Source organism: Pipistrellus hanaki (assembly GCF_964339955.1).
Source record: "Pipistrellus hanaki genome assembly, chromosome: 10".
Classification (NCBI taxonomy): Eukaryota; Metazoa; Chordata; class Mammalia; order Chiroptera; family Vespertilionidae; genus Pipistrellus; species Pipistrellus hanaki.
The window spans coordinates 55,731,859-55,757,822 of NC_140512.1; the positions used below are offsets into that span (position 1 = coordinate 55,731,859).

At 49.0% G+C, this 25,964-nt stretch overlaps 1 protein-coding gene across 1 annotated transcript; it reads right to left on the reverse strand.

The window, feature by feature from the left end:
* Positions 1-914: 914 nt before the first annotated feature.
* SMO (smoothened, frizzled class receptor) lies at positions 915-25,073 on the reverse strand. Its single transcript, XM_084897635.1, has 12 exons — positions 24,191-25,073; positions 10,538-10,743; positions 8,382-8,591; positions 7,984-8,156; positions 7,419-7,638; positions 7,198-7,321; positions 5,594-5,686; positions 5,025-5,133; positions 3,868-4,053; positions 3,324-3,472; positions 2,667-2,801; positions 915-2,422 (listed from the first exon to the last, which is right to left on the reverse strand). The coding sequence occupies exons 1-12, from the start codon at positions 24,534-24,536 to the stop codon at positions 1,989-1,991; spliced, it is 2,385 nt and encodes a 794-aa protein (XP_084753761.1). The 5' UTR covers positions 24,537-25,073; the 3' UTR covers positions 915-1,988.
* Between the last annotated feature and the right edge of the window lie 891 nt (positions 25,074-25,964).

Genomic DNA, 25,964 nt, shown 5'->3' on the forward strand with positions numbered 1-25,964 from the left:
TTAGCCAAAACCGGTTTGGCTCAGTGGATAGAGCATCGGACTGAAAGGTTCCAGGTTCGATTCTGGTCAAGGGCATGTACCTTGGTTGTGGGCACATCCCTAGTAGGGGGTGTGCAGGAGGCAGCTGATCAATGTCTCTCTCTCACCATTGGTTCTAACTCTCTATCCTTCTCCCTTCTTCTCTGTAAAAAATCAATAAGATATATATATATATATATATATATATTTAAAAAGTTAGTTATTATTGTTTTAATAAAATACCTGTAAAATACTTAGAATACAATCAGATCCATAGTTGGTTCCCCTTCCTCTGGCAAAATGCTTATTCCCCATCACGTGAGCTTAGTCTCCAAAGGAGTCTGGTCAATATTCCACACCTTCCCAGTGTGTGGGTGCCACCCCCTTTCTTCCACAGATCTCCTTTCCATATGATCTTGAGACCTTGCAACCCAAATAGTTCCCAGTCTTTTACTGGCATTTTTTTGGGGGGAGGAAGTGGGGCTAACTCGCTTTCCTCAAGGAAATATGAATTCTTTTGACTGATGCACAGCTTCCTCTTGGCCCCTCTGACATCTCTTGAAAGCAAGAGGCCCCCAGAGATGGGGCCCAGATTGCCACAAGGAGCCATGCTCATCTACATTAGCAGTCCAATTGTCATTTCAGGGGCAAGATGTGTGCTTAACCAAGTAAGACCAGTATGAGATCAGTATGCAGTGAGTCTGGGGCCACATAGAACCGGCAAGTCAGGAAGGACCGCCAGTACATCTGTCAGTCATGACCTCATTAGCACCAAGCTCTCGGCCTTTCGGAATAGCCTGAGGAAGGAGTGGAACACACGTGAGATCAGGACCAGGTAAACAGTTCGGTGGAGACTGGGGCCTATGAGAAAGAAGCACACCAAGAGTTTATACAAAAAAAAACCCTTTATTGACTTTTTATCTTTCTTCTCCCCACCCCATCCCCGATCTGGAACCCAGCCAGCTCCTACAACTTCCTGCTGCCTGGGTCTTAAAACTGGGGCCTTGGAGACATGGAGGAGGCCTATAAGAGGTCGGAAACCTCTCTACCCACCAGTTGTGGGAGTGGAAGAAAGCGCTCCCGCCTGCCTGAAGCTCCAGCAGCTTCCCAGGGTAGCCCCTCAATTCAGAGGACCCATCCCTCCCTGGGTGGATACAGGAAAAGACATGTGTCTCGGAGACCCACGGACTCCCCACCACCCACTGCTTCTGTCGCTGAACCAGCCCCTTTCTTGGAGACGGAGTCCAGCAACACGAGTGGGACTTGGGGGTGAGGGGTGAGGCTGCAGTTCTGGGTCCTAATCTACCAACAGGGAACAGGAAGAGGTTGGCCTGGTTGAACTGGAATGGGAAAGGGAAGGAGGGTGCAGGAGAACATGGGGGCGGGTTTACTGGCCTGGGGCAGGGCCAGCTGGACATCTGTAAAGAGGGGTTATAGCCCTTATAGGAGTAGGTACTCCTAGCCCCACAACCACCTGAAGAGGGAGAAGGGAGCCCTGTTCCCACTTAGACAAAGGGCTAAGGATACAATAAACAGTTTTGGTCTGAGGGTGCCCTTTCCTGGTACCCATTATCAGCCCTCATCTGCCAGACAAAGGTTTGGCTGTCTCCCTGGACACCACAGCCCGTTCCGGGCACTGCCGCTCCTACCCTCGCCATTGCGACCTCACCAGAATCTCCGCACACCCCCTAACCTTGTTGCAGACCGGGGCTGCCGGCCAGACTCCACCTGGTGGGGCAGAAACGAGGGCCCTGAAGCTCAGGGCTGTTCTCTGGGTGAGGCCCATCCGTGGATTTTTCAAGGCTCTTTCCCGCAATCCTGTCATAAGCCAGACACAGAACCTTCCTGGGAGGGCGCTGGGCCCTTGGGCTCCCGGGAAGACGAGATCCCGGGGAAGCACCTCAGGGAGGAAGAAGAGCCTCGGAACACCACCTGTTCCTGTTCGCTGTCCCAGGTCCTGCTCTCCTGGCTCAGAAGTCTGAGTCTGCATCCATGAGCTCGGCCTCCATCAGGTTGGTACGGGAGTGGATGGGCCCCAGTCCCTGCCGGCGGCCCTGCGCCCAGGCCGTGGGGGCCGAGGGGCCGGGCAGAAACGGGTCCTGCAGAGGACCGGGCTCCGGGCAGAAGGGGTTGGAGACCAGGGTCCAGGCTCTCTGCCGGCAGGATTCTCCAGCTCCCCAGGCGCCGGCGGCCACCAGGCACTTCTGCCGGGGCAGCTGGGGCAGGCGAGGAACGGCGCTGGAGGCGGGAGCAGGGGCGGGGTGGGGAGGCTCAGGGGGTGGCACCAGCGGACACACCTCCTTCTTCCTCTTCCTCCGCTTCTTCTTCCGGCCCAGGCGCTTCTCCAGCTCTGGGGAGATTTCTGCCTCCACCAGCCAAAGATTGGCTTTTTCCTCTGGGGGCACTGATGATGGGAGAGAGACCATGAGCCCGGGACCCTGGCTCTGTCCACATCACCCTTCTCTCCTCGGATCCCCCACGCTGAGGTCTGGGATCCACAATTCTAGACCTCGAGGGCCTCAGCCCCACACTTTAGTTCTTCCACAGCCTTCCCTTCCTCCTCACCGCTGGCAGCCCCTGATACTACAGCCCCGGTAACCCGCAGCCTCTACAGCCCCCGCCTTCCTACGGAGACCTGAATCCTATACCTGGAGTGGCTACAGGGGTGACAGACACGTCCTGAGGCAGTATGGCTCCTCTCCGAGCCACCATCTTGGTGACATGCTGGGCCCAGGCAGAGGACACATCGGCGGAGGGCTCGTTGAGGTCAAAGGCCAGGCCCGCTGCGGGGACGGAAGGGAAGGAAAAGGAATCGTGGTTGCCTGTCCCTTGCAGCCAACCACGTCTCCGTCACTCAGCTCCATTCACTTCCCCCCAGAGATGGCTCCCACTCCACCTCGCACAGAAAACCCACCCTGGTGATCACAGCGGTCCCCACCCATCCCCGATTAAAGAGCAGTTGACATCTGGGGCACCCGGAGCAAAAGCGGGGTCTCACTAAGGGCCAGAAATCCAGCTCCTGAAAGCCTGACTTGCTCCAGCCCAGGGAGAGCAGCTGGAGAAGACAGGAGAAGGGGAAGGGAGACGAGTCCTCTGGGAACCAAAACCAAGCACTGAACCCAGGACAGAAGCAGAGAGGCAGAGTTGCTGGGGATGGGCCGGGAAGGAGTCTGCGGAGGGGAGGCAGCACCGTATTCCTCAGAGCCTTCCACGCAGTCCCCAGGCCCACACCAGCCTGGCAGGGAATGGGCCCGGATGTGGCAGGTGTTAGGTGGCTCCCGGGGAGGAAAGAGGCCAACGCTCACCCACAGGCCCGTCATGGGAGACAGTGTGCATGCTGAAGGAGAGCTCCTGGCCGGGGTTCTGCAGCAGCTCGCGCCGCTTGGAGAAGGCCTTGGCGATCATCTTGCTCTTCTTGATGCGTTTGGGCTCATCGTCACTCTGTCCCGTCAACCTGAGAGCGGCAGGGGTGGGGAGGGAAGGTGGAGCAGCCACTTCCCATCAAATCTTGAGAAAGACAGCAAAGCCATCCCCTCGAGGGCAGGGGCTCAGGTTCCTCAAGGACTCTGCGCAGTAGAGGCCTCCTCTGCGAAGAAGGAGGCCTAGGATGCAGGGCTCCTGTGTGCCCAGTTCTCAAATCACCGCGCTTTTAAAAGATGCCGGCAGGGGGCTCACACCTGGCTGGTGCTCCCAAGGACAGGTGTCACCAGGGGGCAGTGGTGAGCCACAGAAAAGTCAGCTTTAGGGCTCCCCCGCAGACCCTTAGGAATCACACCTGCCCACGGCTCTGCTGGGAGACACGGGAAACCTAGGATGAGAGACTAAGATGGGGCTGGCTGCCCTCCCCACCTGCACCAGGTGCGTCTCCAGATGAGCAGCGTGGCCTTGGTCCAGACCCATGTGCTCATGGCAATGCCGGTTCCGAACATGGCAAACAGGTTGATTTTCTCCACCAAGAGGCTGGGGCGATTCTTGATCTCACAGTCAGGGATGGGCTTCTTGGTGGGCAGCCCGATGGTGACATTGGCCTGGCACCTGCGGTGAGGGGGGGTAGACGGGTGAGATTTTCTGGATCTCCTGGGTGCGTACCCAGACGATCACTAAGCCCCACAGCACTGATTCACAACCCTGGGTACTCATTAGAGTCACCGGGAGCTTTCCATAACTACTGATGTCTGGGCCACACCCCAGACGATGAAATCAGATCTCTGGGGCGGAGACCCAGGCACGGGTGTAGTTTAGAGCCTCCCAAACTGCAAGCTGGAGCCTTGAAGGAGTCTGAAGCAGTCCAAGTGGACTGGCATTCATTTTAATGGGCATTTGAACTGCTGTTCCTCGTGTCAGTAGTTGCTGCATTTCTTTCCACAACTGAGATGCCTCAATCTCTCAGATTCGTCCTTATCGTGACACAAAAAGCATAGACTAATTAGCGTTAACAAGCTTATAACTCCTTCTGCCCTAACCGGTTTGGCTCTGTGGATAGAGCATAGGCCTGTGGACTGAAAGGTCCCAGATTTGATTCCGGTAAAGGGCATGTACCTTGGTTGCTGGCACATACCAATGGGGGGTGTGCAGGAGGCAGCTGATCGATGTTTCTCTCTCATTGATGTTTCTAACTCTCTATTCCTCTCCCTTCTTCTCTGTAAAAAAATCAATAAAATATATTAAAAAAAAAAAAAAAAAGATAACCACTTCTGTGCAGGGCTCTCCAATAAGTCATGTGAAAGAGTACGTGAGAATTGGAGACAGCAACTTCTGTGGACAACAGAGTCGGTCAGAGAAGCCAAAACACGAGATGGCTTCTTAGCAGTTACAAATACACCAGCCAGACCACCATGGGGACGCAGAGTTGAGGGCTGTTTGCTATGTTGGCAGGTTACCGAGCAACTGACATCTGTGTGCCCAGAACAAGACGGGCAGACCCCTTCTGGATGGCACAGGAAGGCTGCCCCTGCAGTCCCGACTCCAGCTGCCTCCGAGTCCCCAAGCCCCAGCCCTGCACTCACAGCACGTAGTCCCGGAAGCTGCGCTCCCACTCCGCCTGGTTGAAGAAATCGTAGAAGTGGCAGCTGAAGGTGATGAGCACAAAGCCGAAGGCCAGGAAGCCAAAAATGCCTGTGGAGGGCCGGGGCGGGCAGAGGATTACCAATCCCAGGTGTGGGCACAGCGGTGGGGAGGAGGGTATTCGACCCACCAGGGCCTGACAGACAGCTGAGTCTGGGGCGAATTCATGCTAGGCTCAGTTCAAGAACAGAAGTCTCCAACATAAGGCATGAAGGGCACTTGAGGCAACTGTGGGAGGCCCAGTGGGAGGGAGTGGACATGAGGAAGCAGACTTGGCATGAACTCGAATTCTTCCACCTAAGCAGGTCCACTTCTTTTGAGCTGCTACACACACACACACACACACACACACACACACACACACACCAGCCTTGTCTTGCCCAGGGCTGCTCACTTGTGCCACTGGCTTACTACATCCTCCAAGACCCTATCCTGTAGGTCCCACGGCCCCAGGAGGGTGCAGTGTTGGGCTGGATAGTACCACAGGCCAAGGGCCCAGGGGCCCACTCACCTAGGCGCAGCATGGTCTCGTTGATCTTGCTGGCAGCCTTCTCGCTCAGTAGCCCAGGGTGGTTGCTCTTGATGGAGAACAGAGTCATAACTCCTGGGCAGAAGGGACACCTCATATTAGTGGGGCGAGGCCACTCTCCTGGGAGGAGGGGGTGTGGCAGGGAAGTCTCTCATGGCACTGCAGTCCGGGCCTATTACTTCTGTGCCATACCAAGCTTGGGGAACTGGAGACACCGGAGAAATGGGGCACAGCTGGTGGCAGATGTGATTTGTAAGTGAAAGTCTGGTCAGAGCACCGATGGACAGTAGAGAAGAGAAAGAAATCACCTTGTGTCTGGCCTGCCCACCCCTACGTAAGGCAGTCAGGTCAAAGCGGCTCTGCTGGAGCCCCAGCTGGTTTGGCTCAGTGGATAGAGCCTTGGCCTGCGGACTGAAGGGTCCTGGGTTCACTTCTGGTCAAGGGCACATGCCAGGGTTGTGGGCTCAACCCCCAGGAGGGGGCGTGCAGGAGGCAGCCGACCATCGATTCTCTCTCATTTTCGCTGTTTCTCTCTCTTCCTCTCCCTTCTTCTCTGAAGTCAATAAAAATACATTAAAAAACACACACACACAAAAAAAAAAACCACCACAAACTGTTCTGCTGGAAAAGGCATTTAAAAAAAAAAGACTTGAGATCAGTGCTGTCCAATAGAAATATAATATGGGCTGCATACGTAATCTCAAATCTTCCAGAAGCCACATTAAGAGTAAAAGGACACAGGTGAAAATGATTTCAATATATTTTACAAAAAGTATACCACTGTTCCTTATATTATCATTTCAACATGTAATTTAAATTGCAGCTTATTAATGAGTGTGCTATGCCTTTGAAATGCAGTGTGTCTTTTACACATGTGACACATCTCAATTTGGACTAGTTTCAACACATGTGGCAAGTGGTTACCAAACAGGACAGTATAGACACAAAACGTAAATCCGAGGCCCAGACACAGCCAAAAAGAGGGAAAGGAGGAGGGCTGCACAGAAGGCTGACCTTCTGCAGAGGGAGGAAATGGAAACTTACCAAAAGAAACAACACCTACAAAAAACACGCAACAAAAACGAGCTAAGAAGATAGGAAGGCTTATGGTGGAGGTGGCAGATTGAGACGGGGAAATTAGGGAACAGAGAATCTGTGCATGTTGTGAAAACTGTGCGAGTGTGTGCTGTGGGCAGGAGGGAGATGACAAACCAACTCCAAAACATTGAGAGTATATATAACTTGAGAGTGAGCTCGCTAGGCTGAAGGCCCCAAACTGGCTCATGTGGACAGAGTAGGTTACCCACCACACAAGCGCACCTGGCCACGAGCTGAGGGTTGGAACCAGCCCAGGCTCCTCTCAACAGGCCGTGGAAAGGGGTGCACTTATCTGCCCAACACGAAGGTGTTGTCCCACACCAAGTGTCTGCCCAAAGGGGGCACCTTCCACTTAGCGCCAATCCCCAGTTAGTCCTGGCTGAGGTCCCACTGTGAAGGCAGCAGAGCTGGCTGCGTCTAGCTCCTACTTCCACAAAGCTGGTGCTCAGCCTGCGAGCTGCCGTAGTCCAGGTCCGGTCCTCACTCACCACGGATGAGGAAGTAACCTCCCACGATGAGCACCAGGCCAATGGGGGCCAGCACGAAGCCAGCGCGGTATCGGTAGTTCTTGTAGCCCACGAAACAGATGCCGCTCACGGAGTCCCCATCCACCTACAGCAGGAAGGGGTGGGAGGGGCGAATTTGGTCACTGGCCCCTCAGCCAAGCCCACCCCCCCTGGGGACCCCAGCCCCCTACCAGGTTCAGTACCTGGGCCACAGCGAGGATAGCCACCGTGAGGACAAAGGGGAGTGACCACGTGATCAGGTGGAAGTAGGAGGTCTTGCCGGAGAGAGGCTGGTAGGTGGTGCCCAGGGCTTTGAAGGAGGTGTGCCAGGCATAGGTAAGGACCACAAACCAGACGACGCCGGCCATGAGGGCGTAGTACACGATGACAAAGATGATGACGCAGGACAGGGTCTCGTTGGAGCTACGCACACATGTGGGGTGTCACTTGGGGAGGTCATTCTGCACTCCCTCTCTCCACCCTGTCTCCAGACCCTCGCCTCTAAGGTCTGGAGGTCCCCTAGGAGTCAGGGCTTGGACCCAGGACCCAGTCAGATTTGAAGAGGTCACGCAAGATGCCCCTTTGAACAGATGCAAACATCAAGGTCCTAACACCGAAGCCGAGGTCCTAATGCTGGAGACCTTGGATGCAACAAGGCAGAGCTGAATCTCACCCCGAAATCTCAGCTTCAAGCCCAATCTGCCCCTTTGGTGGCAAACACACATTTCAGCCTTCCTCCCCTCGCCTCCGGGTCCCCAAGTCACCTACGTGGGCTCCCCGAGCCTCATGGTGCCATCTGCCCGGCAGACAATCTCCCGGCGGGCACCGTCCATGAACTGGGCCAGCCAGCCGATGCTGCCCACAAAGAAACACGCATTCACGTAGAAGAGAATGACTGCAGGGTAGCGATTCGAGTTCCGCCAGTCAGCCACGAACGTGGCCTAGAAGAGAGGGGTTGGGTTATTCTGCTGCTGTAGACACCCTTAGGACCCTTCTTAGGACCCCGCCCTGGGGACCCCCGCCAGGCCGTCCTCTCCCCGCGTCCCTCTTCACCCAGAGCCCAGCCGCTCTCCCCGACAGTCCCACTCCCTTCCCACTTTGCCAGCTGAGTGCTCAGAACACCGGCTTCCCCTGACCCCGGATGTGCAGGCCCGTCCCCGGCTGACCAGGGTGAAGAAGGTGCAGAGGCCCGTGACGGCGCCGAAGGCGGCGATGTAGCTGTGCATGTCCTGGTGCTCCGCCTCCGTGAACAGCGGGTTCTGGCACTGGATCCCGCAGCCCTCCACGTCCTCGTACCAGCTCTTGGGGTTGTCGGTCCGAACCAAAGGAGCCTCACACTGGCCCGAGCTGTTGAACTTGATGTTCTGCACCTCGTTCTGGCACAAGGCAAGGAAGAGAAGACAGTACAAAAGAAGGCAGGAGGCTCAGCGGCAGCCTCTGGTTTCCTCAGGGCACAGGGACAGCACGGCAGAGGGGCTGAGGGCACAGACGCTGGAGGCAACCCATGGCAAATGACTTGACTTTTCTGTTACCTCCGTTTCCCCATCTATAAGATAGCGGGAAACAATGGGCTCATTTGAAATATGGTGTTCAGGGGGAGCTCTATGCCCCCCAACCCTGGACCACCATTAAGATGAATAAGTGGGTTCCAGAGCAAATTAAGCCTGAAACATCACTGGAGTCAAAAATGACAAAACTGAAGCCGTCCTACTTCAGGCAGGGGTCTTTGGAAAAGACATTAATGCCGGGGAAAATAGAAGGCAGAGGAAAGGGAAGACCACGCATGGGGTAGACGGACTCCATAAAGAAGCCATAGGCATGAGTCTACAGGAGCAGAGAAAAAAAGACTGGGACATCACTCATTCCCAGTCAGAGCTGACTCAGCAGCATCTAACACACACACCTCTTCATTGTGGGATTTAAGGGGTAAATGAATGAATAAGTGTAAAATGCTATAAAAGTATTTAGCAGGTAGGAAATAATAACTAGTAGTGCTATTACCATCATTATTATCACTAGAGGCCTGGTGCATGGATTTGTGCACCCACGGGGTCCCTCAGCCTAGCCCGCAGGGATTAGCCAAAACAAGCTCTCCGACATCCCCCAAGGGGTCCCAGGTTGCGAGAGGGTGCAGGTCAAGCTGAGGGACTCCACCAGTGCACAACTGGAGAGACTGTGGGAGAACTCCAGGGTGTGTCTGCCCATCTCGCCCAGTCCTGATGGGCTGGACCCCAGCAGCAAGCTAACCTACCAGTCAGAGTGTCTGCCCCCTGGTGGTCAGTGACTGATCAAACGGTCGAATGAATGGTTGGACTTAGCATATTAGGCTTTTATTATATAGGAGGACTATAATTATTATCACTTATGAGCTCTCCTTCACCACCCAGAACTGGAGCACATCCCGTCTTGGGGTTTCCAGCTGTTTTACATGTGTCTTGATTCCATGTGACTCCTGTTAACCCCTAACACCTGACAGAGCTAGTGCTAAAAAAGGACTTGATGAACAATTATCTTTTATTAAAATAGAAAGGGGGAGTTGCCCTGGTTGCATTGCTCAATGGTTAGAGTGTTGGCCTGGGCACTGGAGGGTCACGGGTTTGATTCCCGTTCAAGAGCACATACCTGGATTGCAGGTCCAATCCAACCCCTTCCCCTCATCAGGGCAAGTGTGGGAGATAACCAATCCATGTATCTCTCTCACATAGATGTTTCTGTTTCTCTCTCTCCCCATCCCCACCTCCACCCCCTTCCACTACCTCTAAAAATCACTGTAAAAAATATCCTCACTCCTTGGGTGAGGATAAAATAATAATTAATTATTATTATAAATAATGATTTTAGGCCGAAACTGGTTTGGCTCAGTGGATAGAGCATCGGCTTGCGGACTGAAAGATCCCGGGTTCGATTCCGATCAAGGGCATGTACTTGGTTGCGGGCACATCCCCAGTAGGGGGTGTGCAAGAAGCAGCTGATCGATGATTCTCGCTCATCGATGTTTCTGACCTCTATCCCTCTCTCTTCCCCTCTATAAAAAAATCAATAAAATATATTAAAAATAATAATAATGATGTTATACTATTATTAGAAAATAATAATTGTTATAAATAGTTATAAAATAATAATTAATCAATAAGTAAATAAAGGATAGTCCCTGGTAGATGGGCCCAGCCAACAAACTTCAGTTTGGGGTGTTGGCCTATTGACACCAAGGCTGCAGGCTCGGGCTGCCCAGGGAGAAGGCTCTGGGCTCCCCTGCTCCCCCTCCTGCCCTGGGCCTGGTGCTGACCAGCCTGCGAGCAGGGGCCTCCCCACAGACACTCACCGGGCAGCCCTCGGGGAAGTGGTCGGGGGTGCAGCGCAGGAAGTCGGGCCAGCCGCGCTCTCTCTCCACGATGGCACAGGGGCCCCGCGTGGCCTGGCAGAGGGTGCGGCTGGGCAGCTCCACCCGGTCGTTCTCACACTTGGGCATGTACACGGCACACAGCAGGGGCTGGATCACTGCCCAGCAGCGGGGGGCGTTCCGGAGGCCTGCGGGGTGAAGACAGTGTGGACACATTGCAATGAGGACCCGTCTTCCTTCGTACCCACAAACACAGCAGCACCCCCGGTTCCCCAGGCCCAAGGCGCCTCTCTTTGCCTCAACAGAGGCCATTATTGCTCAGAGCCGTGGAGCAAGGTGTTCCTCAACAGGGCATTTGGGCAGGACGACTCTGTGCTGCAGGACGGTCCATGCATGGCAGGACATGTAGCATCCCAGGACCCTGCCCACTAAATGCCAATAGGCCCTAGCAGGTTTGGTTTTGTGGTTAGCTCTCACCATTACAGCACTGGCCCACCGACTGAAGGGTTGAGGGCCCGATTCCAGGTCAAGGGTATGTGTCTCATTTGCAGGCTCCATCCCGGGCCCTGGAGCCCAAGCGGGAGGCAACCAATCACTGTTCTCTTTCTCTGACCCCCATTTCCACTCTCTCTAAAATCCAATGGAAAAAACATCCTCAGGTGAGGATTAACAAAAAATAAAATAAAATAAATTAAATGCCAATAGAACCTCTGAGTCATTGTGACAACCCAAAACTGCTCCTACCAAGCACCATTCCAGGGGCGGTGACTGGCGGAGTGCCTGAGGACCGTTCTGGAAGGCCACTCACGCTCTCCTTCTTGATCTGGTGCTGGATTCCTGGGTACATTCACCTTGTGGGCATTAAGTTTATGGTCTGCGGGCTTCTCTATATGTACATTATAATTCAATTAAAGTTTTATAAAACAGCCTCCATTTCCAAATGCCCTGCGAGGGAGGATAACACCTCTGGCTGAGAACCCTGAGTGGATTCACATTTTACCTTTTCTGGGGCATTTAAAACCCCTGCTTCAGGGCCTCTTCCAGCGGGAAGGAGAGTGGTGGGGTGCCACCCCTCCCCGCACGCCCCCCTCAGGCCATGCTCCAGAGCCCGAAACCATTTCCCTTGCCGAGATCCCAAGACCCTGGGTCTTCTTACCGAGCTGAGGTGAGATAGAGAACAGGTAGGAGCTAGGAAGAGGTAGTCAGGGGAGCCAGGTACTCCAAGGCCAGAAGAGGAAACAGGAAATCAGGTGGAGAGAAACAGAGGAGGCTGTGTCCAGTGCAGAGAGAGGTAAGGAGGTGCCAGCAAGACAGAAACAGCTGCCCCAGTGGCTGGGCTCACTCAGCATTCTGCCTGCTTCGCCCCTCCTGAATCCTCCTTGCTTCAGGAACACCTATTTCCCAAACAAGAAGTTGAATTAGGAGAAACTTTTGAGGACATGGGTGCTGGCCACACTGCTGGGCTGGGGGAAATGGGGGTAGGTAGGTAACTGCTCTTCTTTGGGGGGAAGTAATATAGTAGAGAGGTAGGGAGCATGGACACTGCAACTAGCCTGTCTGGGCCCACATCCTGACTCTACCATGTCCTTGCTGTGTGATCCTGGGCAAATTACTTTATCTCAAGCCTCAGTTTCCTGGTCTGTGAAATGGGAGCAATACATTTACCGTGTGGAACTGTTGAGAAGAATGAGACAGCAAGTTAACTGCTTAGCATGGTACTTGTTATATAATAAGCACTCAGAAAATGTCAGCTATTACTATTAGCTCTCCGGGCCTTTGACAACTCAGCTGCTCTCACTGTGACACAGCCTCTCTCAGGGCACAGAGCAGGTTCCTGTCACGTAAGAAGCAATGGTTTACCCCGGCCAGGTAGCTCAGTTGGTTAGAACATCGTCCAGGTACACTAAGGTTGAGGGTTTGATCCCTGATCAGGGCACACACAAGTGTCAACCAGTGAATGCACAAATAAGGAGAACCATGTGTAGGTGTGTTGTTTCTCTCTCCCTCTCAAATCAATTAGAAAGAAAAAAAAAGCCAATGATCTTGGGCAATGGTACCCAGACCTGACTCAAATTCGAATCCTTTGGGGAACTCTTATCACTCTGGCTGGAGAACCCCAGAAATTGCCTGAATGGGTATGGGTGGAGCACACAGCAGGGAGTGCCAGAAGGACTATTCGGGGTAATGGGATTGTTCTCTGTCTTGAACGTAGTGGCTGATTATACACTCTGTGTGCTTGTCTAAACTCACAGAACTGCACAACAAAGAAAAGGTGAATTTTACCGGATGTTTATTAAAAATGGGGGAGGGGGCTCACTAGAGTAAAATGTATTCTAGAGAAGCATCAGGCAATTAATAAAATACTGGGTGTGTTTTTTTTCCCCCCTCAGGAATTTGTGGTTCTTTCAAAAATATGTAATTTGTTGTTCTCAGTTTTTCTCATTTTAAACATTGTTTTATTCTTCAAAAATAAACTTCCAAGGATAAGATAGATTATTACATAAATCTTAAATGACAATGGAAGAGCCATCTAGCGAAAAAATAAGTTGGACCCTTATCTTGTGTCTTACTTAAAAATAAGTTCCTGCCCGGATGCGTGGCTAAGTGCTTGAGCTTCAACCTATGAACCAGGAGATCATGGTTCAGTCTTAGTCAGGGCACATGACTGGGTTATGGGACCCACCTCCAGTGGGGGGCATGCAGGAGGCAACCAATCAATGATTCTTTCTCATTATTAATGTTTCTATCCCTCTTCCTTCCTCTTTGAAATAAGTAAAAAATATTTTAAAAAATAAGTGCCTGATGAATCAAAATAATTACATTATTTTTAAAAATATTTAATTTTTACTTATTGATTTTGAAAGAGAGGAAAGGAGAGAAATATTAATTTGTTGTTCCACTTATTTATGCGTTCATTAGTTCATTCTTGTATATACCAGTATGCCCTGACTGAGAATGGAATCCACAACTTTGATGTATTAGGACAATGCTCTAATCAACTGAGCTACCTGGCCAGTGCTAATAATTACATTATTTAAAAAAATTAAAGTAATAAAAGAAAAGGTGAGAAATGCTTTTTGAAACCTTGGAGTGGAGAGGATTTTTTGATGTATGACACAAAACTCAGAAGCTATGAAACAAAAGATTTAAACAAAATCCTAAAATAAGCAACATCCTGAGAAAATATTTCATACATATTACAGGTAAAGAGCTAATTTTCCTATATGCACAAAGCTTTTCCAAATCAATAAGAAATTCATAAGCCTCTAGGAAAGGGGCAAAAGGCAAACAGAACAGATCAGAGAAAATACAAAAATGGCCTTTAAATGCATAAAGAGATGCTCTAAATGTGAAATAAAGCTGTAATGATATATAATTTTTTTAACTTGAGGGTGAGAAAGACAAAAATATTTGAAAATGCTATAGTGGCAAGAGTGTGGGAGAAAGTGGCACTTTTATATATTTTTAGTAGGAATACTAAATACTTGTAGAGGCTATCTGGCATTATCTATCAAAACATTATACTGGCAATTCCACTATACATGTTCACACTGACAATTTATAAGAGTATTCATTGCAGCATTGCTTGTAATAGCAAATGAGTAGAAACAACCTGAATGTATATCCATCATTAGGAGCAGCTAAAAAAATATCATACATCAGTATAATAGGACATTAATCAGGGTTACACTGTTGTATTTGCATTGAAATGGAACTATCTCCAATAGATCTTGTTAAGTGGATGTAGTTGAGTGGCGAACAGCCCGAAGAGCATGCTACTACTGTTTGTGGGAAGAAATAAACAAAGGGTTCGCCTCCATTTGTACATATGCTGGCAACGTCTAGAAGGACACACAAAAGCCAGTGTTGATGGTTGCCTCTGAGAAGGGAAAATGGGAAGCTGAGAACACAAGTGGAGAGATTTAACTTTTGTTGCTTTTGAATTTTGTACTATGTGCATATACTACATATTTTTTTAAAGTAATTAAGTTTAAAAAATATGCAAATTACTGAGGTGAGAAAAGCTTCCCAAAGAAGAGCAGGGAATGAGATTGATAACAGGAAGCAAGGGGACATCAACTTTATCTGCATTATTTTTTATTTTAACAACATATGAAACAAAAAAATAGGGACACATTTTTAATATTCATAGAAATTTAAAATAACACTGCCACAATTTAAACTTTGAAAAAGGCTTTTTGTTTGTGTGATTCTGATGAGTAGTCAAATTGAAAACCGTTGGTCTAAGGTTGGGTTAAAATTAGAAAATTTAATCAATGAATCTATATTCATAGATTAAAGAAGAAAAAAACATAATCATCTCAATAGATGCAGAAGTAGTTGATAAAATCAATATCCATCCTATCTAATAAAGACGGAATATGCTAATTGACCCTCACACCATTGCAAAGATAGCAGCACCCACAGCCAATAAGGAGGGAATATGCTAATTGCTGTCCCACCCTCAAAGATGGCAGCACCCACAGCCACAAGATGGAGGCTCCCAGTCCCCTCAGCCCTGCCAGAGTGCCTACCTCTGGAGTCCCCCAGTCCTCTCAGCCCTCCAGCCTCCCAGGGTAACCAGGGCCACTGAAGCTAGCACTACTGGCAGTGGCATCAGCAGAGGTGTAATGGGCGTCTCCTTCCCCTGATTGCCAGGTCACCTCCCCTGAGGGCTTCTGGCCTGCTCCTGGTCTATCACAAAAAGATAACTGGCAGATTAGGAAATAGAAGACAACTTCCTTAACCTGATAAAATGTAACTACAAGAAAACTACACCAAACACCACATTTAGGAGTGAAAGGTAGAAAAAGCTTTCTGTTTAGAACACAGAAAAAGTCAAGGATAAAGGATGCTGCTACTATTACCACTTCTATTTAACAATGTATTGAAGGTGTTAAGCAATGCAACAAGGCAATAAACATTAACAAATATATGGTTTATAAAAGGAAGAAACAGCCCTGGCCAGCTTGCTTAGTGGTTAGAGCTTGGGCCAATAGACGGAAGGGTTGAGGGTTTGATTCCTCAGTTGTAGGTTCCCTGCTCCTGTGGGGGTGCATGCAGGAGGCAACCAATCAATGTGTCTCTCTCACATCTATGTTTCTCTCTCCTCCCTCCTCCCTCCCTTCCATTTCTCTCTCCTCCCTCCTTTCCACTCTCTCTAGAAATCAATTGAAAAAAATATCCTCTGGTGAGTTTTTTTTTTTAAAGGGAGAAAGAAACTCATTATCCATAAATGAGATAATTACGTGTGTAAAGTAAATTTAGCTAGTTTACTAGATTCAAAATCAATTGTATTTTTAAAAAAATATATTTTATTGATTTTTTTACAGAGAGGGATAGAGTTAGAAACATCGATGAGAGAGAAACATCGGCCAGCTGCCTCTTGCACACCCCCTACTGGGGATGTGCCCGCAACCAATGTACATGCCCTTGAATGGAATTGAACCCGGGACCCTTCAGTCCACAGACCGACGCTCTACCCACTGAGCCAAACTGGTTTTGGCAACATTTTATTTTTTATTTTATTTTTTTTTAAATATGTTTTATTGATTTTATGCAGAGAGGAAGAGAGAGAAATAGAGAGTTAGAAACATCGATGAGAGAGAATCATTGGTCAGCTGCCTCTTGCACACCCGCTACTGGGAATGTGCCCGCAACGAAGGTACATGCCCTTGACCGGAATCGAACCCAGGACCTTTCAGTCCCTAAGCCGACGCTCTATCCACTGAGCCAAACCGGTTTCAGCTGAATATTTATTAAATGTTAAAGGAATCATTTAAAGTAGTGTAAAAAATTATCAAGTATCTAGGAATAAATCTAACAAATGTTATTTAAGAACTCTCTGCAGAAAAACTGTAAAAATATTGAGAAAATAAAAGATCTAAATAGAAATATAGTATAATGAAATTATTACAATACTCAATAATGTAAAGATGTCTTTTTTTTTCCAAATCCACCCACAAATATTTTTATATTAAAGCTCAAAGGATCAATAATAGTCCAGACTCTATTATTTTCTGCTGTACTATGAAGTAGAGGCTCCTAGCCTCAAGTTCACAAAGGATTCTTGGAGAGACTTTAGAGATCCATGAACTTGGATAGGGAAAAATTACATCGAACTGAAATTCAGCATTTCCTTCCATCGTAAATGTAAACAACATACCACAGTACTGTTAGCAATACCCGTGGCTTTGTCACAAATGGAAATCGGATATTGTATTTTTGTTGCAGATATCTCAAAATATTGTCACTGCTCATCATCACCTTGATACCGGTATTATAACGGTTATTAAACCCATACTAGATCTTATAATGTATTACTAAAGAAGCACATATACATTAGATCACAAACTTTTAAATATTTGATAACTATATTTCAATAGAATTCATTTCCTTTATAATCCTAAATGCTCTTTTCAATTCTATGTGTTTTACTTTAAAATTTAAAAATATTATACTGAAAAAAGGGCCCATAGGTTTTATCAGATTGCCACATAGGTTCATAACTCAAAGAATTGAAGAACCATGCTATAAAGATATGATAATTAAGATGGTGTGGTATTGACAAGGGATGGACAAATAGATCTACAGAATAGAGTAAATATTCCAGAAATAAATATATATTTCAACACTTGATTTATGACAGAGCTGAGATATTGTATTTAGCAAATTATATTGAGCCCTGACCGGTTTGGCTCAGTGGATAGAGCATCGCCCTATGGACTCAAGGGTTCTGGGTTTGATTCCAGTCAAGGGCATGTACCTTGGTTGTGGGCACATACCCAGTGGGGAGTGTGCAGGAGGCAGCTGATAAATGTTTCTCTCTCATCGATGTTTCTAACTTTCTATCCCTCTCCCTTCCTCTCTGTAGAAAATCAATAAAATATATAATTTTTAAAATAAAAAATAAAAACACAAATTATATTGAGACTATAAAATTGAAGTTCTAAAAAAAAAAGAAAAATCAACTCCAGGTGATTTATATGCCTAAAATGGAATGAAAATCTATGAAGTCTTGAGAAAATAATATAAGAAAATAAATTTATTACTTTGTGGTCTGAAAGGACATTTTAAAGTAAGACACAATAGCTGTAGCTGACTCAGTGGACCGAACATTGGCCAGCGGACTGAGGAGTGCCAGGCTCAAGCCCCGGCCCTGGTTGGGTTACATGCGGGAGGCAACCAATCAATGTTTATCTCTGTCTCTTCCTTTTCCTTCTACTCTCTCTAAAATCAATGGGAAAATATCCGTGAGTGAGGATTAACTAAAAATAAATAAATAAATAAATAGCACAATAAACATTACACATAAAAAGTTTGATAAATGACTCTTAAAGTTCAGAACTTCTGTTCAATGAAGGACACAGAGAATTTTCAATGCATACAACCAATAAAGGATTCATCCATGAAGATCTACAAATCTTATAAAAATGACAGCTAGGCCCATAGAAAAATGGGCCAAAGATCTGGACAGACAAGACACAAAAGGAAAACTCCAACGGCCAGGAAACATTTCACATGGTGCTTAACCTCACTAGTTATCAGGAAAATGCACATTAAAACCACAAACACACCACAACATATCCACTAGTTTGGCAAAATTTTAAAGGTAGACAATACCAAGGGTCAGGAATCATGTGGAGCAATAGTGACTATTCTACTGAGCTACTGGGAGTGTAAGTTTGTGCAACCACTTTGAAAAACTGGCATTCTCTAGTAAAGCTAAAAGTTCATACATTTCCTTTTATCTCTAAGTATGTTCCTGGAGAATCCTGACCCAAGCGCACCAGGACGTACATAAAAGAACATCCACAGCAATGGTATTCCCAGTGGCCCCAAACTGAGGACAACTAAGATATGTAACAACAAAATAAGATGGGTAATAAAACTGAGGTATATTCTACAATGGCAAACTGATCAGCAATGAAACAAATGAGCTATGATAGCACGAATCTTACAAAATAATGTAGAACAACAGAAACAAGACATATAATACACACAGCATGATTACATTTTATAAAATTCAAAAACATGAAATTTGAAATATACTGTTTAGGGATCTAAAGCTAGATGGCAAAACTATAGAGGAAAGAGGAATTGATTATAAAAACATCAGGATAGTGGTTACTTCCAAAAGAGGAGGAAGGGACGCCCTGGCCAGTAGTATGGCTCAGCTGATTGGGCATCGCCCAGTGCAACGAAGGGTTGTTGGCTTCATTCCTCGTCAGGGTGCATGCCTGGGTTTGGGGCTCCATTCTCCGATATGGGGTGTGCAGGAGGCGTACAATCAGTGTTTGTCTTACATATAGATATTTCACTCTCTCCCTCTTTCTCTAAAAATCAATAAAAAAAACCTCTTTTTTAAAAATGGGAGGGAAGATTGGAAAAGACAAAGGGGGAGCTTCTGAGGGTTTATAGTATAGTCATAGAATTGGGCAACTATCACCACAATCAACTTTAGAAAATATTCATCACATCAAAAAGAAACTATATTAATTAGCAGCCACTTTCACACACACACACACACACACACACACACACACCCAGCTCTAGGCAATTAATAATTTTTTGGATAAGTATATCCCACAATTACATGGGCCATACTTGTATAAAAATGTATTTGTTGTTTATCTAAAGTTGAAATTTAACTGCACATTTTGTTTTTGTTTCTTTTTTATTTACTATTTTTTAAACATAGTTCTTTATTGTGGAAAGTATTACATATGTCCCCTCCTTCCCCCCCCCATTAACTTCCCCCACCCCCACTCTGTACCCTCACCACCATAGTCTAGTTCTTGATTCAAATAGCACTTTATAATTATCTGTTATTTAGTGATTCTGTGTTCAATGCACTTTCGGTATATATGCTACATTTCACAATTAAAAAGTTAAAAATCTGAACCAAATTAAAAACATAAGCCTGTGGAAATGGTTCCCAATTTTTTTACTTTCCCAAAATATATACTTTAAAAACTAATTCTGATCATGAGCCAGCCAGGTTGGGGAACAGCTCTAAGGAGATTCTTCCTGATCTGACCCTGCAAATAACTCACCATCACCAACAACATCCCTCCTCTCACCTCTCACTTGGCTCTTTCCTACTGGCTGCCCTGGCGGGGTGACAGGGCCACATACCCTGTGCACACACAGAGCAGAGCAGTGGTCAAAGAGGCTACGTGCTGGCTCTCAGGGACCTGTTTCCCTCGCCAGTCTCTGGCCTCTCTGCTTTCTTGCCCCATTTACCAAACCAGATTTGGCCAAAGATGGACCATGACCTGGATATTATATTTGTCTGGTCAACCTGAATGCCTGAGAGGAGGTGTTTCAAGCTATAATGTGGAAGATTCTGAGTGCCTAAAATATCTCAAGTCCATGCCCTAACCGGTTTGGCTCAGTGGATGGAGCGTCGGCCTGCGGACTGAAGGGTCCCAGGTTCGATTCCGGTCAGGGGCATGTACCTTGGTTGCGGGCACATCCCCAGTAGGGAGTATGCAAAAGGCAGCTGATTGATGTTTCTCTCATCGATGTTTCTAACTCTCTATTCCTCTCCCTTCCTCTCTGTAAAAAATCAATAAAATATATCTTAAAAAAAAAAAAATCCCAAGTCCAGAAAGTTAAAAGACACAGGAGAGACCCGAGTTCTATTCAAATCTAGAAATTTATCCAACTTGAGTCCATGAACGTCCTCACTCAGTGGCCTACTTCCAAAGGCTCAGTGGTCTGGGCCAAAGAAGCACATGGTGGCCACCTCTCTTTAGCAACTACTAGTCCAGATCTGCTGGTCTGTCCACATAGATGTCCAGGAAGTGTGTCTAGGTCACATGGCCAAACCTAAACCCAGGCTTTCTTCTAAACCTCCTCCTCCTCTAGCATTCTCTGGCTTAGTGAAAGGGAAGGTACCACTTTCCATTCAAGCCCTCCATCCAACTCATGGGCAAGACCCACTGGTTCTAGCTCTAAAACTCCGGGATATCTACTTCCTACAGCCGGTTACAGTCCTGACCACCATCCTCTCGCACCTGGACTCCTTCAACCGTCCTCCGAACAAGCAACCAGCCTGTAGGTCTTTCCTCCAGCCATGGCTTCTTCACACAGCACTCAAGGTCTTTCTAAAATGCAAATATGATTACACCTCTCCCTTGCTTAAAAACCTTCAATTACGCTTTATTATCTTTAGGACAACATACAAATTTAATATGCGGGAGGGGAAGTGAATCCCTTTATTTTCTAATTTTCTAGGTCTTATCTCTTATAATTCTCTCTCACATGCTTTGATCCAGCTCTACTGAAATTCTTACACTTTCTCAAAAGCACCAATCCCTCTCACCTCTTCACTTTTGTGCCTGTCATTTCCTCTTCCTATCCCTTCCTATCCAACCCATCCTTGGCCAGGTAAGTCCTATTTATTTCTCAGATCATGGGGTAAAATGTCCGTTCTCCTCGGGGAGAGGGGTAAGTCTTCTCTTGCTCCGCAGAGTCCTTTGTGTTCCTTCAGCACCCACTTTATCACAAATACTGCAAAAGCCTGTTTAATGGTCTGTCTGCCCCTTGATAGCAGGATTCATGCCTGCGTTCTTCATTGTTATATTCCCCAGGACCTGATCCAGGATGTAGCAAGCACCCAGTACCTAAACGAATAAATGACTGGGTGGGTGGGTGTACTCAGAACTTGGGCTTTCAGAAAAAAAAGTGAAGAACAAGTCTCTGCTTCCAAAAGTTTACAGAGAAAGACAACCTAGATCATCTCCATTCTTTACCCACAAAAATACCCACAAGAGCTAGGTGACACTGGCCGTGTCTAATGCCAAACCCAGGCCACTAAGTCAGGATAGGACCAATCACTTGCCCCTAGCTGCAATTCCTAGCTGATGGCCTGTCTCTGATTCTCTCTTGGTTCAGGTTCACTCTACCCTGTTCTACCCCCCTTTCCCCCCCCCCCCCTTCCCTCCCCAACCCCCCGTCTCCCACTGACTCAGCTCATACCAACACCTGCTTCTGGCTCTACTTCATAGAACATCCCACAGAAGGACCCAAAGCAGAAAGAGAACAACCAAAACACATAGGAATGGGACTGAGCTGAGGGATGATGGGTGGCAACAGAGAAGAGCTCAGAGTGAACTGAGGATCTGGGCTCAGCGCTGGCACCTCTGCAGGAACCTACCCCACCAGAGGCGCAGCGAGTGAGGTTTGAACCTGCATACCCAGCAGATGTTTCTAACTGCTAAACGTTCCTGCCAAAACCACTTCTGCCTACTCAGCAGCTGCTCTCAGGAGTAGGGGCTGGAAAGAGGTTCATACTCTTCCTCCTTGGCTTGATGGTAACAACAGAAGGGCAGCATCACACATGTATCTAACTTAAGAGAATTCTACCACCGGCCCTTGCAAAACACTTAAGGAGAGAGAAACAGAATATCCTTTCACAGTGTGAGCAAGATTCTAGTGCTGAGAGATGTATTTGGATTGTCCATACAGCTGGCTCCTAAATTCCAGCCTTATTTCAGGTAGTGCTTAAAGAAATAGTGTTGCTAAAATCGGTATGGCTCAGTGGATAGAGCGTCCATTTGCGAACTGAAGGGTCCCAGGTTCGATTCTGGTTATGGGCATGTACATTGGTTGCGGGCACATCCCCAGTGAGGGGTGTGCAGGAGGCAGCTGGTTGATGTTTCTCTCTCATCAATGTTTCTAGCTTTCTATCACTCTCCCTTCCTCTCTGTAAAAAATCAATAAAATATATTTTTAAAAAATAAAAGAAATAGTGTTTATACCTTTTATGTTTTTTTTATTCCTTCAGTCTTCTGCTTTACATTTATATAATTTAAAGATTAAAATGATAATTTCTACCTACGCCCCCTTTTACATTCTGTACATTACTCTTTGTGACACATTTATACAAACATATTACCATAAAGTGGGTGTAGTGTATATGCAGAATTACACAGCTCTTATGTTATGGTAATTTATGGATTTTCAAAGCTACTGATTACACATGGTTTTTGCCAATATGCTGATCTGATACCCACAAACCATGAAGCGCCACATGGGCACCATCCTCCAAGTTCCTCACTTGGCATCTGCGCCAAGCCAGGAATATATCCATATGGCTTTGTCCAACATCCCGCAAACACTCTGAGAACGCTATGGCCGAGTGGACAATGACAGGCAACCTCGACCCGCTTCCCTCCTCGGGATCATTACCAGCAGCAGCCAGGGCAGAATGGAGATGGGAGATGTGGGGCATCGAGCTCTATCCAAGGGGGCAGCCAGGTATGCTCCTAGCTTTTGGTTTTCTTTTCTTTTTCAAGTCAATTTTGAACCACACTGGCTAGAAACAAGGGATGACAAGGCCAGCCAGCCACCGTCCTGAGCACTTCTTCAAGCCCTGGGCTCAGACGAGTGGCAGGTGGGGACATAATTCACTCCACACTACTAAGGAAGGACCTGTGTGGGTTCCGTCTGCAGATTTTCAGGCCGACCTTAATGCCACCCTGAGGTGAGGGCTCTGGGACCTTAGATCACTATGGAAGTTTCCACGGACTCTCAACATCCCAGGCTTACATGTCCGTCCGCAGCCCTGACCAGCTTGAGGAACCAAACTTCCAGAGAACACACAAATAATCTTTCCAATAGTCTCATTCCTTCACCATTTCAAGCAAAAATCAGAGTCCCCATTTTCCAGGTGAGGAAACCGTGCAATCTCCTGTGGAAGCAAAACAAGACCAGGGTTCTCTGGACTTCCTGTCTCCCGAAACATTATTTCTGGAACTTTCTGGTTGCCTTTTAATTACTCATCATCGGGGTTTCTTAGCCTTCATAAATTTCACTCAGTCCTCACTCTCCACCCCCATGCCTAAATCGTACCCACATCCTCCTCCTTTCTCCTTTCCAACTCCATTTCCCGGTCTCTTCTCCAAGGTCTAAATATCTTGAATCTCTGAGAACCCAGCTTCCAGAGTGGCACTTAGGTGGAGCATCTCCTCTTTTTTTTTTTTTTTTTTTTTAAATGTCCTTTCCAGCCCTAATTGGTTTGGCTCAGTGGATAGAGCGTCTGCCTGCGGACTCAAGGGTCCCAGGTTCGATTCCAGTTAAGGGCATGTACCTTGGTTGCGGGCACATCCCCAGTAGGAGGTGTGCAGGAGGCAACTGATTGATGTTTCTAACTCTCTATCCCTTCCCCTTCCTCTCTAAAATAAATCAACTATATATATTTTTAAATGTCCTTCCCTGTATAAGAGATCAACCGAAGGACTTGTATACATACATATAAGTACAACCAATGGACCCAAAACTCTGAGGAGGGAGGGAATGTATGGGGGGGGGGGGGGTAATGGTATATGTACACAGATAATAATTTAATAAAAAATTTAAAAAAATAAATGTCCTTCCCTGTGGCTCACAGCCCCTTCCTGACCATCCTTTGCTCACCCACCCTGCTCAGGCCATAAAGGCCGGCTCCTTCCTCATCACCGAGGATCCGTCCCATCCTGCATTCGGTCTGCCCCAAAGTTTCAGACTTTGTTCCTCCAACTCTCTCGGGTGCAGGTCCCGCCCTTTGCAAAACTCGGGCCTGAGCCTTTTCTTTCCCGGGGCCCCAGCATCCCAGCGCCGCAGCCCCGCCGCGGCTCCCGCGCTTACCGGACCACAGCACCAGCTTGCCGTGCGCCTCCTCCTGGGACTCCGAGTCGCCGGCGAGCAGCGTGGAGGTGGCGGCGTAGGGCAGCGCCGAGCCCAGGCACACGTTGTAGCGCAGCGGCTCGCAGGGGGCGGCCCGGCCGCAGTGGCTCAGCGGCGGCGGAGCCCCCGTCCCCGCCGCGCTCCTCCGGGCGCCCCCGCCCGCGCCCCGAGGCCCGGGCCCGGTCGCGTTCCCGCTCAAGGCCATCCCCCGGCCCGGGCCCCCCGGCAGCAGCAGCAGCCACAGCAGCCACAGCAGCGGCCCCCAAAGCCAGAACTCCGACCCCCGTGCGAGGCGAGCAGCGGCCATGACCCAACCCGCCAACTCAGCGGGAGCCCCGCGCCCCCGCCCGCTCCCCGGGGGCCCCGCGCCACCCTCGGGGCTGTGGGGGCGACTCAGGCGACCTGTGCGCCCCGCGAGCCCGGGGCCGGGCCCCCCCGGGTGCTCCGCGCGCCGCGGGCCCTCGGCGCCCAACTTCGCAAACTTTGGAACCGGGGGCCCATGCTGGGCGGCGGAGGCCCGGGATGGGATGCACCGCTCCCTCGCCCTTTCCCTGGCGACCCAAGTGGTCTTCAGCCCCGGGAGCCCCCAGGGCCTCCAGCCTCCAGCCCCATCCCCTCTCCCACCATCAAAAACCACCTCCGGGCGCCGCGATGGAGGCCAGGCGCGGGCCGGGGGTGAGGGACCGGGTCCCCGGCGCCGCCCCTGCACCGGCCGGGGGCCCCGCAGCCACCTCGGCCGAAGCGCGCCGCAGCCCCCCGACTCCTCCCCGCCGACCGCCCGGCTCCTTTGTTGCCGCTCTAGCTCGCTAGGCTTTCTGGAATGCACGGGCCTCCCCGAGCCAAGCCCGGCCCCCCCTCCGCCGCGGCCGGGGGAGGGACTGGCGGAGAGAGAGGGAAGAGGAGGGGAGAAGGGAGAGGAGGAGCACCAGCTTCAGGGACCCGGGCGCGCCGCTGGGCCCGGGCTGGGGGCTCTGACCCGGCCTGCCGCCCGGAGCTGGAGAGAGGTGGGAATCGTGTCCGGAGCCGCACCGAAACTCAGCGGGCGCCTGGATTAACCCGAGGATCGTTCCACTAGGTCTTCTGCAGCGCAGGGACTCTTCTAGTTTGCAGAGAGTAACTCTTCTGGTTTATGGAGAAACAGGGGATGCCTGGAGTTAGCGGAAACCTCCACCTCACTCACTCCCCATCCCCAACTCGCCAGTCTTTTCTGCTTTGGGTTCGATCTTTCAGCTTGTCCCGTAGCCCCATGGAGAAAAACCAGGATTTGGGGTTCCCGCTTGTCCAAATCCTTCCAGCTCGGGGCCTGTGTGAGAAAGGACCTCAGAGTCCCTCGGGCAGCTGCCCCACTGCTGTTAACTGTGGATGCAGGAGCGTGGAAACCAAACGTGCCAACGTCAAGCCTTCATTGCTACAAGTGTGTGAAACCTGAATTGTGGTTCCCGACGACTAGCCCTGGTGTGTCTTTGTTTAGGTCCAAAGGAAGCCAGTCCATCTCCGATGGCCCCTGCTGCTCACAGGCTGGCAGAGGACGCTTCTTCCGCTGCTCTCCTTCCTCACTTTGCTCATTTTGCTTTTCCAGCTCCTTTTCCTCTGCAAGTCACTGCACTTGATTTCAATTTACACCTAGAGCCAGGGGTCCAGCCAGGAAGAGTGGACTTGCATTGAGCAACTTTTCTGAGTTGCTGATGGGGCAACATATTAGTGTGGGTGGCTTTTCCTGTCTTACTCCCTACCC